The 16910-nt window shown below is 41.3% G+C and overlaps 1 protein-coding gene across 2 annotated transcripts in view; it reads left to right on the top strand.

The window, feature by feature from the left end:
• Positions 1–10984: 10984 nt before the first annotated feature.
• The window catches only part of LOC118364594 (E3 ubiquitin-protein ligase znrf2-like), a 99251-nt gene continuing 93325 nt past the window's right edge, over positions 10985–16910 (top strand). Inside the window, exon 1 of one of the 2 annotated variants that reach the window (XM_035746264.2) lies at positions 10985–12070. In XM_035746264.2, the coding sequence (XP_035602157.1) occupies positions 11656–12070 (415 nt within the window). In that variant the 5' untranslated portion in view covers positions 10985–11655. The remainder of the gene's footprint in view (positions 12071–16910) is intronic. The other variant, XM_035746263.2, reaches the window with a different exon arrangement.

Raw genomic sequence — 16910 nt, 5'->3', positions numbered from 1 at the left:
TGTACATTTCAAAAGTGCTTAACAAATAGTATATTGACTAACTGACTTGCCTAGTTAAATAAAGGTTACAAAAAAAATATATAGATATATATATAAAACGTCCATCCTAGCTCATTAACGTCTTAATCGAAATTACAGATTGCCTCTTATCCACTTGTCATTAGAAACCACATTTGTTTAAGCAAGTCAGCCATATCATCTGTTTTTTTAAGGCAGTTGTTAGCCAGGTGTATCAGTGGTAAGATGTTGGGACAGCTTTATGTACTTAAGCCCTAACAGTTTGTGGGTACCGTTTGTCACCTTTATAATGCAATTATTGTATTGTATTGTTTAGTGTTGTGTTGTGTAGTGGCTTTGCTGGCATGCATCCCACTTGTTTATTTTTTGCCCCACCAAGATTTACATGCTAAAATCGCCACTGGCACCATGTACTCACTAATTACATTCAGATAGATCAGGTAATGGTGTTGTCAAATTGTAGTTCTTACACTGGTCAGCAGGGGGAGGTAGCGAACTAGATTTATCTGAGAACTGTTGTGTGTTGTCATTGGAATTACTCTGCTTCCCATGCAGCACATGATCTCCATATGTTCCTCTGATTGTCCTCATTGCTCCAACCAATTAATCTATTGTAATAGACTCACAGCACAGTGGAAAAATGTCAAGACTGACTTAGACAATCTGGTGCGTAACTGGATCTGATAGATATAACTGCAGTACAACAGGGGCTTTTCATGAAGTCATATATGAGCTTTAAACAATTTCAGAAATAAAGGGAGCAGCCAGGAGAAATATGACCCATGCTTGACATGCCAAACAGATCCAGCCCTCAGCCTACAATACCCTCTCAATTATGCAAGATTTGACGTATGTCTTAACAGAGATTACCTCTCAATAAAACCATGATAAACAGTTGATAACAGATCCAGGTCTGTTTCTGATTCATGTCTTCATCTTTGAAGACAGCCAGGGACATTTGGATATATAATGGATGGTGGGGTGAGGAAGGCAGAACAGCCAGGACTGTTCTAATGGTGGGAGGGGCAAGGAGGGCGAGGAAAGGCCGAGGAGGGAAGAACAGCCAGGATCATTCAGACAGAGGGAGGGTGGGGGTGAATCTATATAGTTCTTATCAAAACTTCCATATACGGTATTTCTCTAATAGATCTATATGGTTCTGATGTGTCTCAGAATGGATCTATATGGTTCTGATGTGTCTCAGAATGGATCTATATGGTTCTGATGTGTCTCAGAATGGATCTATATGTTCTGGTGTGTCTCAGAATGTATCTATATGGTTCTGATGTGTCTCAGAATGGATCTATGTGGTTCTGATGTGTCTCTGAATGGATCTATATGGTTCTGATGTGTCTCAGAATGGATCTATATGGTTCTGATGTGTCTCTAATAGATCTATATGGTTCTGATGTGTCTCAGAATGGATCTATATGGTTCTGATGTGTCTCTAATAGATCTATATGGTTCTGATGTGTCTCAGAATGGATCTATATGGTTCTGATGTGTCTCAGAATGGATCTATATGGTTCTGATGTGTCTCAGAATGGATCTATATGGTTCTGATGTGTCTCTAATAGATCTATATGGTTCTGATGTGTCTCAGAATGGATCTATATGGTTCTGATGTGTCTCAGAATGGATCTATATGGTTCTGATGTGTCTCAGAATGGATCTATATGGTTCTGATGTGTCTCAGAATGGATCTATATGGTTCTGATGTGTCTCAGAATGGATCTATATGGTTCTGATGTGTCTCAGAATGGATCTATATGGTTCTGATGTGTCTCTAATAGATCTATATGGTTCTGATGTGTCTCAGAATGGATCTATATGGTTCTGATGTGTCTCAGAATGGATCTATATGGTTCTGATGTGTCTCAGAATGGATCTATATGGTTCTGATGTGTCTCAGAATGGATCTATATGGTTCTGACGTGTCTCAGAATGGATCTATAGGGTTCTGATGTGTCTCAGAATGGATCTATATGGTTCTGATGTGTCTCAGAATGGATCTATAGGGTTCTGATGTGTCTCAGAATGGATCTATATGGTTCTAATGTGTCTCAGAATGGATCTATATGGTTCTGATGTGTCTCAGAATGGATCTATATGGTTCTGATGTGTCTCAGAATGGATCTATATGGTTCTGATGTGTCTCAGAATGGATCTATATGGTTCTGATGTGTCTCTAATAGATCTATATGGTTCTGATGTGTCTCAGAATGGATCTATATGGTTCTGATGTGTCTCAGAATGGATCTATATGGTTCTGATGTGTCTCAGAATGGATCTATATGGTTCTGATGTGTCTCTAATAGATCTATATGGTTCTAATGTGTCTCAGAATGGATCTATATGGTTCTGATGTGTCTCAGAATGGATCTATATGGTTCTGATGTGTCTCAGAATGGATCTATATGGTTCTGATGTGTCTCTAATAGATCTATATGGTTCTGATGTGTCTCAGAATGGATCTATATGGTTCTGATGTGTCTCAGAATGGATCTATATGGTTCTGATGTGTCTCAGAATGGATCTATAGGGTTCTGATGTGTCTCTGAATAGATCTATATGCTCTGATGTATGTCTCAGAATGGATCTATAGGGTTCTGATGTGTCTCAGAATGGATCTATATGGTTCTGATGTGTCTCAGAATGGATCTATAGGGTTCTGATGTGTCTCTGAATAGATCTATATGCTCTGATGTATGTCTCAGAATGGATCTATAGGGTTCTGATGTGTCTCAGAATGGATCTATATGTTCTGGTGTGTCTCAGAATGGATCTATATGTTCTGATGTGTCTCAGAATGGATCTATAGGGTTCTGATGTGTCTCAGAATGGATCTATAGGGTTCTGATGTGTCTCAGAATGGATCTATGGTGAAGGCCGTCATTGTGAATAATACTTCATTCTTAACTGTCTTGCTTAGTTAAATAAAGGTTAAATAAAATAAAAACATTTAAAATGTGGTTATTTTGTGTCTCAGAATGCATCTGTATGGCTATGATGTATGTCTCAGAATGAATCTATAGGGTTCTGATGCAACTTTTGCTGCATGTCTCTCAGACAAAACAGCCCCATGGAGGTTTTCTGGTGAAATTAGATTGTCTGTCATGCATTCTATATTCCCATAAACTTTATGCAAGCATAGACGTGCATACAGTGGGAAGAACAAGTATTTGATACACTGCCAATTTTGCAGATTTTCCTACTTACAAAGCATGTAGACGTCTGTCATTTTTATCATAGGTACACTTCAAATGTGAGAGACGGAATCTAAAACAAAAATCCAGAAAATCACATTGTATGATTTTTAAGTAATTAATTTGCATTTTATTGCATGACATAAGTATTTGATACATCAGAAAAGCATAACTTAATATTTGGTACCGAAACCTTAATTTGCAATTACAGAGACCATATGTTTCCTGTAGTTCTTGACCAGGTTTGCACACACTGCAGCAGGGATTTTGGCCCACTCCTCCATACAGACATTCTCCAGATCCTTCAGGTTTTGGGGCTGTCGCTGGGCAATATGGACTTTCAGCTCCCTCCAAAGATTTTCTATTGTTTTCAGGTCTGGAGACTGGCTAGGCCACTCCAAGACCTTGCGGAGCCACTCCTTAGTTGCCCTGGCTGTGTGTTTCGGGTTGTTGTCATGCTGGAAGACCCAGCCACGACCCATCTTCAATGCTCTTATTGAGGGAAGGTCAGTATCTCGCGATACATGGCCCCATCCATCCTCCCCTCAATACGGTGCAGTCATCCTGTCCCCTTTGCAGAAAAGCATCCCCAAAGAAAGATGTTTCCACCTCCATGCTTCACGGTTGGGATGGTGTTCTTGGGGTTGTACTCATCCTTCTTCTTCCTCCAAACACGGCGAGTGGACTTTAGACCAAAAAGCTCTATTTTTGTCTCATCAGACCACATGACCTTCTCCCATTCCTCCTCTGGATCATCCAGATGGTCATTGGCAAACTTCAGATGGGCCTGGACATGCGCTGGCTTGAGCAGGGAAACCTTGCGTGCGCTGCAGGATTTTAATGTTACTAATGGTTTCATTTGAGACTGTGGTCCCAGCTCTCCTCAGGTCATTGACCAGGTCCTGCCGTGTAGTTCTGGGCTGATCCCTCACCTTCCTCATGATCATTGATGCCCCACGAGGTTGAGATCTTGCATGAAGCCCCAGACCGAGGGTGATTGACCGTCATCTTGAACTTCTACCCTTTTCTAATAATTGCGCCAACAGTTGTTGCCTTCTCACCAAGCTGCTTACCTATTGTCCTGTAGCCCATCCCAGCCTTGTGCAGGTCTACAATTTTACCCCTGATGTCATTACACATCTCTCTGGTCTTGGCCATTGTGGAGAGGTTGGAGTCTGTTTGATTGAGTGTGTGGACAGGTGTCTTTTATACAGGTAACGAGTTCAAACAGGTGCAGTTAATACAGGTAATGAGTGGATGGCTTCTTAAAGACAAACTAACAGGTCTGTGAGAGCCGGAATTCTTAGGTGATCAAATAGTTATTTCATGCAATAAAATGCAAATGAATTATTTAAAAATCATACAATGTGATTTTCTGGATTTTTGTTTTAGATTCCGTCTCTCACAGTTGAAGTGTACCTATGATACACATTACAGACCTCCACATGCTTTGTAAGTAGGATGCAAAATCGGCAGTGTATCAAATACTTGTTCTCCCCACTGTAAGTGCACACTATATGTATAAAGTAACACTATTTAAAGTGACACTGATTTGGATCTCACTATACAAAACCCAGTGAGAGTTGTTGACTTTGCCACTTTGAGATTCTGAATGTCAATGAGCTGATTGTCTGGGTAACAGCTCTGAGTGACCTCCCTCCCTCTCCCTCTGATCACAACATCACGTTGAACATAATGACAGAGGGTTACTGTGGAAATCCTGCAGCATGACCATCGATTGATTGACAGGTAGAGAGGGCTATTCTGAGACGGGAAGAGGCTGGATAAGAATTAGTATTTTCATTAGCCAGCTAACTGCTCACCATGCTGTACTTAGGTCAGAACATGATTTATTTTGGTCTATTTAAAGACAGAGACTTTGCAGAATGAGAACTCTGTTTCTTTTCTCCTATCTCTCTTTCTCTCTATGTCTCTCTCTCTTTGTCTCCGAGGCAGGCAGAATATTCTCCTGTGAAGGCGTTTGATTGCTGAATGGTGGAATGCAACTGCTGCAATTCGAGGAATTTCCTCCACAACAGCTAAGAGGAATCCGCCTTCAGCTCGGAGAGAGGGAGAAGGAGACAATAAGCCTGTTTTAGATAAGGAAATGTGAGGACTTACTGTACAGTTAGTTCATGGTTGAGTGTCAATGCTGAGGAGAGGTTCTCCTTCACTGTATTTAATGTGTGTCCCAAATGACATTCTATTCCCTACATAGTGCACTAGGGCCCTGGTCAAAGTAGTGTACTATAGAGAATAGGGTGCCATTCGGGGTGCAACAAATTCCTTCCCAAAAATGTCCGCTGATAAGCTACATTAAATCTGTTTCAGTTAATGTCTAACTATACAGCAAACTCATCATTAACTGTAACCACGACTGCAGAGGTACAGTGTATTCGGAATGTATTCAGACCCCTTGAATTTTTCCACATTTTGTTACGTTACAGCCTTATTGTAAAATGGATTAAATTGTTATTTTCCCTCATAAATCTACATACAATGACAAAGCTAAAACAGGTTTTTCGACATTTTTGCTAATTTATTTAAAAAAATGTCAACTGAAATATTACATTTACATAAGTATTCAGACCCTTTACTCAGGACTTTGTTGAAGCACCTTTGGCAGCGATTCCAGCCTCAAGTCTTATTTGGTATGACGCTACAAGCTTGGCACACCTGTATTTGGGGAGTTTCTCCCATTCTTCTCTGCAGAATCTCTCAAGCTCTGTCAGGTTGGATGGGGAGCGTTGCTCCTGCATTGTCTTGGCTGTGTGCTTCGGGTTGTTGTCCTGTTGGAAGGTGAACTTTCGCCCCCGTCTGAGGTCCTGAGCGCTCTGGAGCAAGTTTTCATCAAGGATCTCTCTGCACTTTGCTCCGTTCATCTTTCCCTTGACCCTGACTACTCTCCCAGTCCCTGCCGCTGAAAAACATCCCCACAGCATTTTTTATATATATTTTTAACCTTTATTTAACTAGGCAAGTCAGTTAAGAACAAATTCTTATTTTCAATGACGGCCTAGGAACAGTGGGTTAACTGCCTGCTCAGGGGCAGAACGACAGATTTGTACCTTGTCAGCTCGGGGGTTTGAACTTGCAACCTTCCGGTTACTAGTCCAACGCCGGTTACTAGTCCAACGAGGCAAAATCGTTCAATCTTGGTTTTATCAGACCAGAGAATCTTGTTTCTCATGGTCTGAGTCCTTTAGGTGCCTTTTGGCAAACTCCAAGTGGGCTGTCATGGTTGTCCTTCTGGTAGGTTCTCCCATCTCCACAGAGGAACTAGAGCTCTGTCAGATTGACTATCAGGTTCTTGGTAAACTCTCTGACCAAGGCCCTTCTCCCCTGATTGCTCAGTTTGGCCTGTCGGCCAGCTCTAGGAAGAGTCTTTGTGGTTCCAAACTTCTTCCATTTAATTATGATGGAGGCCACTGTGTTCTTGGGGAACATCAATGCTGCAGATTTTTTTTTTGTACGAGGTACAGATCTCTACCTCGACAAAATCCTGTCTCGGAACTCTAAGGACAATTCTTCTGACCTCATGGCTTGGTTTTTGCTCTGACATCCACTGTCAACTGTGAGACCTTATATAGACAGCTGTGTGCCTTTCCAAATCATGTCCAATCAATTTAATTTACCACAGGTGGACTCCAATCAAGTTGTAGAAACGCCTCAATGATGATCAATGGAAACAGGATGCACCTGAGCTCAATTTAGAGTCTCATAGCAAAGGGTCTGGTTACATGTAAATAAGGTTTTTCTGTTTGTATTTTTAATGCATTTACAAAAATGTCTAAAAACCTGTTTTCACTTTGTCATTATGGGGTATTGTGTGTAGATTGATGAAGATTTGTAGATATTTAATCAATTTTAGAATAAGAATGTAACGCAATAAAATGTGGAGAAAGTCAAGTGGTCTGAATACTTTCCGAATGCACTGTGTGTGTCTAATTGTACATGTAGTCAGTTGGCTAAACCAAGGCATACAGCCACAGTAGCCTACATGTACAAGACCCTTACTTGTGCCAACTTTGCTGATAGCTACTTTATGACGGAAAAATGTACTTACTATGACTGTAAAGTCGCTCTTGATAAAAGCATCTGCTAAATAACTCAAATGTAAATGTATTTTTCCGTGTTGTTGGTCGCCATAACTTCATTAGACTGGGGATTAGGGTTAAGCATGCTTCCAACCCAACCAGGCCCAGTGTCTTTGGCCAGCAGACCAGCAAGCCAGCAGGCCAACAAGTCATACAGCTCTCAGCCGGGTTAAGCCGAGGGAGAAAATGTGGTTGAAGATTAACCACACTTATATGTACTTCAATGCACAACTCAAACATGCATGCACACACAAACAAAAACGCCAACAAGCATGCATGCACACACACACATGCAGACACAAACAAAAGCACACTCACAAACATATAAATGCTACGTCTGTGATCAAGTGATTGTCTGAGGCTGTCTTAATCCCTGCCATCCATGTCTGAGGACGTCAGGAGATGATGTGGAAATTGGCCACTAGAGGCAACAGTGAGCGCTGTTAACTTGAAGTAAACTCAACAAAAATGAAAACGTCCTCTCACTGTCAACTGCGTTTATTTTCAGCAAACTTAACATGTGTTAATGTTTTTATGAACATAATAAGATTAAATAACTGAGACATAACCTGAACAAGTTCCACAGACATGTGAACAGAAATGTAATAATGTGTCCCTGAACAAAGGGGGGTCAAAATCAAAAGTAACAGTCAGTATCTGGTGTGGCCACCAGCTGCATTAAGTACTGCAGTGCATCTCCTCCTCATGGACTGCACCAGATTTGCCAGTTCTTGCTGTGAAATGTTATCCCACTCTTCCACCAAGGCACCTGCACGTTCCCGGACATTTCTGGGGGCAATGGCCCTAGCCCTCACCCTCCGATCCAAAAGGTCCCAGACATCCAGAGTCAGTAGAAAGGCCTCTTTAGTGTCCTAACTGTGACCTTAATTGCCTACCATCTGTAAGCTGTTAGTGTCTCAACGACCGTTCCACAGGTGCATGTTCACTAATTGTTTATGGTTCATTGAACAAGCATGGGAAACAGTGTGTAAATCCTTTACAATGAAGATCTGTGAAGTTATTTTGATTTTTATGAACTATCTTTGAAATACAGGGTCCTGAAAAAGGGATGTTTAATTTTTTTGCTGAGTTTAGATTCGGTTTTGCTATGGCTGTGGACGGCGATGATCAATAGGCGTAAGAAAGCCATAGAATGTTGTTTTTTGAGATTTGTTTTAAGCCTATCCTAAACCTTAACCCTTACCTTAACCATTCGATGTTAATTCCTAAAGATTTCGGAGTCAATGTCTTAACCTAAAACACTTTGAAATTTGACATTTGCAACAACTTTGAAATTTGACGTTTGAGAAACTGACTGTGAGAGCTAGCTTCAGCATTCATGGCATGTTCCATAGGTATAAGCTCTCCATTCAAATGTGATCAATTGAATGATTAACACAAGAGCATGTCTCTAGCATAAGATCATGTAGTCCAATTTCAAACGATTTGAGAAAGAAAAGTACAATGTTTCTATGTAGAGAATATCTCAAATTATGTCTCATAATATTTATTTTATAAAGCGAAAAGATAATGTAAAAAATATACAAATAATTACTGATTCAAAATTGTGAATTAAAGAATGAATGTAGTGTTCAGAGCAGGGTCGCATCTCAGTAAATATACAGTACCAGTCAATAGTTTGGACACACCTACTCATTCAAGGTTTTATTTTTTAATTTTTAATTTTCTACATTGTAAAATAATAGTGAAGACATCAAAACTATGACATAAGTGTTAAAAAAATTCAAATGTGTTTTATCCACTCTTTACCTTGAATACAGCTTTGCACATTCTTGGCATACTCTCAACCAGCTTCAGGAGGTAGTCACCTGGAATGCATTTCAACTTGTTAGGGGTAGGGTCCTTTTTTCAGAATTTCCGCCTGACTGACGTGCCCAAAGTAAACTGCCTGTTACCCAGGCCCAGAAGCCAGGATATGCATATAATTGGTACAATTGGATAGAAAAACTTTGAAGTTTGTAGCAATGTTAAAATAATGTTTGAGACTATAAGACAATTGATATGGTAGGAGAAAATCCAAAGAAAAACCAACCAGAATGTATTTTTTGGTGGAGATCCCATACACTTACAATGGATAGCTACAGGTCCTATGCAATTCCAGCACCCAGATTGCAATTCCTATGGCTTCCAATAGATGCCAACAGTCTTTGTTCAATGTTTCAGGCTTGTTTCTTCCAAAACGAGGAAGAATTTTGAGTTTTGGTACTGGGAGTCACAGTTGGAAATCTATCTGTGGGCGCACGATGAAGAGGATGTGCAATTGATAATTTAACTTTTCTTTTGAACATAATTCTTTCCGTATGAAATATTATAGTTTAATTACATTTGAGGGTACCTGTGGAATAAATAGAAATGTAGTTTGACTTGTTTTAACAAAGTCTAGAGGTAGCTTTTTGGATTCCTTTCTCTGCATGTTGAACTAAAATTGATGGCGCCAACTAGACAGACTTTTGGGGATATAAATAAGGATTTTATCTAACAAAATGACCATGTATGTTGTAGCTGCGACCCTTTGGATTGCAAATCAGAGGACGAATTCCAAAAAGTAAGTGATTATTTAATCGCTATTTGTGATTTTATGAAGCCTGTGCTGGTTGAAAAATATGTTGATGTGGGGCTCCATCCTCAATTGCATGACATGCTCTCACTGTAAAGCCTATTGTAAATCGGACAATGCAGTTAGATTAACAAGAATTTAAGCTTTTAAACCGATATAAGACATATATGTACCTAGAGGTTTAATATCCATCATTTTTATAATTATTAATTTGAATTGTGCTGATGGAACACCTACCCCTAAATATGCCAATTCTGTACTGACTGTACTGCTATCTGAACGCTGCTATTGCTGGTAATATGGAGAGAATACTGACAGAGAGAGAAAGAGCACGCTGATATGTTTCGCTGGTTTGAATCGCCGAGCCGACTATGTGAAAAATCTGTCGATGTGCTTAATAAATATATTGCACCATTCTCTATGCATGTAGACACTGGGATTTTAGTTTTCAAAATATGTGCTTGCAATAATGTTGATTATGTGTCATGTCTTTAAAAAACATGGCTGTGTGTGTACTTAATTGAATAGAACCAAATATGAATCAACAAGAAATATGTGACATCATCATCGTCATTGTGACATCATCAACAAATTGAAACATTGTATAATGTTTTACTTGTTCCAGACAATGTTGTGGCATAGGTTATTTTGATCCTGGATTAACCCTTTGTAGGTTACATGACAGTCATGTCTTAACTGGGTTACATCTGACCTACTATTCTAGATAAGCATGGCTGTAGGCCTATGCAATAAATGTCACCAAAAATAATTGAATGTTCTGCATGTGAATGGATTCTTGAAACTGTAGTTTATCAGTTTATTCCTAGAGTCTATGGTTTATTATGTTTTGTAAGAGGGACATGAACCATGACTGAGTTTGCAGGTTTGCCTAGATCTATTTGTGTCTCGTTTCCAGCAACAAATGCGTATAATTTAACAGGTACTAAAAGTATTTCCCACTGTCCTTGATCCTATTGGCCAGACTTGCCACTCCTGAGTGAGGCTTGCACTTGTTATTGATGTCGCTTGGCTTGTGCACTGCTGGTGCTGACGTAACCTGACGCACAAGGACAGAGGATCCGCCTCCAAACTCGACTCACTCTGCAACCAAGTCAGTGCTCAGTGCTGTGCGCACGTAGCCCAGTCCCGGCTATTGTCGTTTCTGCTCTGCTGTTTCTGTCATCCCCTTCCCTCTATCACTTCCTCCTACATTATAATAGTTTCACTGTGACTGCCTGCGGTCGGCTAACAAGGAAGCGTGGGGAGCGTGGCTCTTTACTTTCGTATGATAGAGAGGACATATGGCGGACTGTTATTATTCAGAAAACAACAGTCAAAGCATATTAATCATAAACAAGCAACCGGGACGAGGAAAGATTCGATAACTGCAAAATGGCTACAAGTACTTATTCTGGATTATGTTCGTGACATGTTCTGAACTATTCGCAAAGTTTTAATGTCAAGCGTATTTACTTTGTTTTAGCGCACCGTAAGGACAGCTTTCCAAACCGTCGTTTTGCATCGCTGTCAGTTACTTTTATTCTATGACATTTTCAACCTGTCATTGGGGTCGTAACGAGGTATAATTTCCATTTTTGGTATTTTTATTTTAAACACTGCCCTGGACTGGGTGGTCGTGTGTTTGTGTCCCTTTGCGTTTTAAATGTGGCACACTCACTGACCGCCACCGTGCTGCACGAGCCCTTTAATAATTCCGTGTAAATCTGTTCGACGTGTGTTGGCACCAGCGACCGACATGGGGGCTAAGCAGAGCAGCCCAGCCGCTAACGGACGGACCAGGGCTTACTCGGGCTCGGATCTACCTTCGAGCACCTCTACTACCAGCAATGGGAACGGTAGGACTGCAGCGATGGCAATGAGCTATCACGCGTACGGCCAGTCGGCTCACGGGGCCTCGGGAACCACAGCGACCTCCAGTCAACACATTGGCCACAGGACGAGGTCCGTGGGAGGCAGTTCTGGAGGGTCAGGGCCAAGACCCCAGTCAGGCATCAACATCCCCAACAGCAGTGGAGCCTACAGCTCACAGGAGTCTGGCAGCAGCACCCCGGAGGAGGCAGAGAGGGACAGGTCCAGCTGGGGGGGGCAAGGGGGTCCCCGGTTGTTGATTGGATCATTACCAGCACACCTTTCGCCTCACCTTTTTGGAGGTAAGAGACTGGCTGACAATAAGGTAGCAGCATGCAGCAAGCAACGTGTGTCTGTGTAGTGTTGAATCTGTTTTATTCACTGAACTCTGTCTAAATGTGTTTTACACCTGTTACTCACCAGTGTGGACTAAATGTGTCCTAACCTCAGTTTTACAGCTACTCGCAACTTGACGACATGTTTGTAGTAATAACTGTGTAATAATAGTGTTGCAACATTTTAGATGATCATAGTTTACAGTCATAATGCATAGGCCCCGCCTCATCCTCTTCCTCCTCCTTATCTTCCCCATCTTCATCCTTCCTCCTCATCACCATCATTTACTTTTACAGTGCACACCATAGTAAGGGGTGTTCATTATCAGCAGTGAATGTGATACCAAACAGCCTTTTTTTGGAACGATGGTGAGCATTCATCTGATCTCTGCAACCACAACCCACATCATGTCCACTTCAGTATGACATAATAGTTGTAGGGGAGACCGGCTACTCTAAATCTCACCACATGTGCCAGCAGACAGACATTCAGGTTATAACCTGTCTGTGTTGAGGGATCAAAGTCCACTCAACCAGGCATGCCTGTTGCTACAAGGACGTGTGTAATATCGCACAATAACAAAGTCTGCATCTAGTCTATCCCATTAGCATTGGCCCTGATGTAACTAACAGAGTGACATTGATATCTGCTTGAAGAAGCAAAGGTATAATAGTTGGTTAAAAGTCAGTTATAGCCTTCTACTGTAGTTATTGAGCAAGCTAGTCAGTGATATGAGAATCACTCCTCCTAAATGAGGCTGCTGTCTGTGTCCAGTCTAAGGTGAGACCGCCTTGTCCAGATCAGACTGTCAACTCAGCATCCGCAGGGCTTGTTTTGCCTTTCTCTTCCCGACATGCTGTTGGAGGATTAGCTCGGTCTAGGAATTTAACAGATTAGGTCCAGAAAACCACACAAAAGATTGTGGTTACTTTGCAGTGAGCTGCTAAATATGCAGACATGCTGAATAGAGAGAGAAAGAGAGATTACTTCAGAGAAAGTCATTTCACTCTGCTTTCTCCCCATCTCTGAGGGGAATTATCATCATAAAACAAGCGAGAAAGGGAGGGAGAATTTAACATGGATTATCTGGGTCTGGGGAATATTTGCTCAGCAATTATCTTGGCTGTGAATGTTCACTGCCACTTTAACTTCCAGAAAGGGAAGCTTCGACATGCCTCATCTAACATGCCTCAAGTAATTAATCAAATCCAACATGGGATGTATCTTGATAGCCACCCTATTCCCTATATAGTGCACTACTTTTGAATATAGGAGTAGATTGCCAGTTGAGACGTACCATGATGTTTGTAAGGTTACATGGCCGTCTTTGGGACGTGTGATTGAACAGTGATGGACCATGCAGGTCAAGGAGGCATGTATTCTCCCATTAGAATGTAGACCTAAACAATCGAGCACCAACTGATTGAGCCATTCATCAATCATCAACTCAACCCATTGAATTTCTCTCCACATTCTGCAGCCCTGCTCGTTCAGACGCTGCTTCTCTCTCCCTTGTGCCTTCTTTGATACACTCACCCTGATCTCAAGCTGCAATTAAATTAAAACCCAAATTAGATTTGACCTCCACTCACCTCAGCTGCGCTGTTCACTCTCGCATAACATGCACAGCCTGCAGAACCCCTGCTATCGTTTCATAGGAAACAACCAGGTTCAGACTTCACAGATGTATTCAACTCAGCTGCACTGTTTACTCTTACAATAGAATAGACTCGCCAGCCTCCAGAATCTCTGATGTCACTTAATAGTCTTAAGAGGCATGTCTGGTAAAAGTTCAGACTTCACGTACAGTATGCACAACAGGCCAGCTATTCACTCTCACACAATATAGCCTACAGACTGCAACATTCTTTTCTAACAGTATATGCCTTGGATATCATGTCTGGTGTAAGTTTCAGGCTTCACACAGCTGGAGCACCTGTGGTGAAAACAGAGCAGCCATGTCGTTGAGTGGTTGAGTCGTTGGTTGCTCAGATGGAATTTCCCCGGCAGCTCTTGGGTTCTGTGTTGAGAGGCCAGCCTGTTCTCTGCTCTCGACCTTCTTCCTGCACCCGGGTCGTGGCGTGTTCTGTCAGGGTGAGACTCAACCACATCAGATCCACTCAGATGTAAACACAGTTAGAATTTAGACTCCTGTGTGTCTAAGAGCTGAGGGGGGATATTGTTTTACACACAGACACATGCACACATACAGTACATGCATACATACATACATACATACACACACACACACACACACACACACACACACACACACACACACACACACACACACACACACACACACACACATACACACATACACACATACACACACACACACACACACACACATACATACATACATACATACATACATACATACATACATACATACATACATACATACATACATACTCTTGGCTTGGTTTTGACTATGCATGCTCTGACATGCACGGTCAACTGTGTGACCTCATATAGACAGGTGTGTGCCTTTCTAAATCATGTCCAATCAATTGAATTTACCACAGGTGGACTCCAATCAAGTTGTAGAAACATCTCAAGGATGATCAATGGGAACAGGATGCACCTGAGCTTAATCTTGAGTCTCATAGCAAAGGGTCTGAATACTTATGTAAATAAGGTATTTCTGTTTTTATTTTTAATGCATTTGCAAAATTTTCGAAAAACCTGTTTTCACTTTATCAATATGGGGTATTGTGTGTAGATTGAGGGAAGAAAATATTGAATCAGTTTTTTTAATAAGGCTGTAGCGTAACAAAATCTGGAAAAAGTCAGTGAGTTTCAATACTTTCCGAATGCACATAGACGCTGCTGCTCCAGGAGACGCCTATTTACACAGGTATGAAGAAAAGAGGGATGATGAATGGATCAATGGATCTGAACAAAAATGTACAGATGAGGCTTGAGGAAACACTGGGGAGTACAAGACAGATTAACACGAGAACCCTTGGGCCTCGACAGACCCCCCCCCACCTTCAAGCTAATGAGCAGTCATTCCGACTGCAACATTCTAACAGTGCAATTAATACATTTCATATATGCTATCACACATATAATCATTTAGTTGTGTTTATGAAGGCCTTGGGTAACTTTAGAATACTCTTGTTAAATGCACAATAGCATTTTCATTACTTTATGTAACTACAGGCTACATGTAAAAAAATATATATATTTTGTTCAAGTATTCAATCAATTTTATTAATGGATTGCCATTGTTACAACTATGAAACAGAACGCCTATGTGTTGTATTACGGTAACAGTTTATTTTTATACCCCAATTACCAAGACGCACAGTCAAGACTCGCGGTCAAATGATGAAAACATCAGTAGCCTAAATAGTGAAACGCAGCACAAACGCAATAATGGCATTCTAATGAATTTTGACAGCAGTCAAAATAAGTCAGCACGTGCTTCTGTGCGTCTTCACGCAATGGCATCAGTTGGATTTCATTTAGCTGTTATCCACTTGTCTCAATATTTGAGTCAACAGTTGACTCAATATTCGTACCTTTCACTTGCGTGACACATGTTGACATACATTTGTTTGGTTGTAATACGTAATGGTCTCCGGTTTCCTCTTGTTGTGTTCCATCGTCTTGTCGTTATGGAGTGCAATGGCTGTGCAGGTGCCTTATTGTGCACTGAGGGAGGGAGCTCCCGTCTCACTTTGTTCACAGTGCTGGCCGAGTTGTTTTCTTTGCAAGCTACTTGTTCGCCAATGACAGTGAAGTGAAGAAATTGTCAAAAAAAATTCCCCAGAAACTGAAAGCCGTTCAGCATATACAATTACACACGCTCTCAGTAAGTAGCCTCCTCCAAGTAGGTTAGAGTAGACTGATAAGACTTCATTGATTCGGTGGACTGATGTAGGGTACATACCATCTGAAGATTATATTTAGAATGGATCAATACCAATATAATGGTTCCCTCTGTTCTTCATTCACAATTGGTGATTGCATAATTATGCATCGTTTGCTCCCCCTCACTCATCAACTCACCCGTTCTCCCCCCGTCTCTCCATAATACTTTAATTAAATAATTTAATCAGTTATATGTGTGAAATTAGTTTCGGTATAGTTTATGTTCGAGGAAATTATCCGGGTGATTATCGGCTGGACAATGTGCTTTCAACTGTCGGTCAGGAGGCAGTGTGTTATATAGACTTATTTAGGACAAAGTCAAGGACTGAGTGGAGCAGGCCCTACTGTCAGGAGGCAGTGTGTTATATAGACTTATTTAGGACAAAGTCAAGGACTGAGTGGAGCAGGCCCTACTGTCAGGAGGCAGTGTGTTATATAGACTTATTTAGGACAAAGTCAAGGACTGAGTGGAGCAGGCCCTACTGTCAGGAGGCAGTGTGTTATATAGACTTATTTAGGACAAAGTCAAGGACTGAGTGGAGCAGGCCCTACTGTCAGGAGGCAGTGTGTTATATAGACTTATTTAGGACAAAGTCAAGGACTGAGTGGAGCAGGCCCTACTGTCAGGAGGCAGTGTGTTATATAGACTTATTTAGGACAAAGTCAAGGACTGAGTGGAGCAGGCCCTACTGTCAGGAGGCAGTGTGTTATATAGACTTATTTAAGACAAAGTCAAGGACTGAGTGGAGCAGGCCCTACTGTCAGGAAGCAGTGTGTTATATAGACTTATTTAGGACAAAGTCAAGGACTGAGTGGAGCAGGCCCTACTGTCAGGAGGCAGTGTGTTATATAGACTTATTTAGGACAAAGTCAAGGACTGAGTGGAGCAGGCCCTACTGTCAGGAGGCAGTGTGTTATATAGAC

This window comes from Oncorhynchus keta, chromosome 31 (assembly GCF_023373465.1).
Source record: "Oncorhynchus keta strain PuntledgeMale-10-30-2019 chromosome 31, Oket_V2, whole genome shotgun sequence".
NCBI lineage: Eukaryota > Metazoa > Chordata > Actinopteri > Salmoniformes > Salmonidae > Oncorhynchus > Oncorhynchus keta.
The sequence above is the reverse complement of the archived record's forward strand: the minus strand, read 5'-3'. Positions and strand labels throughout refer to the sequence as shown.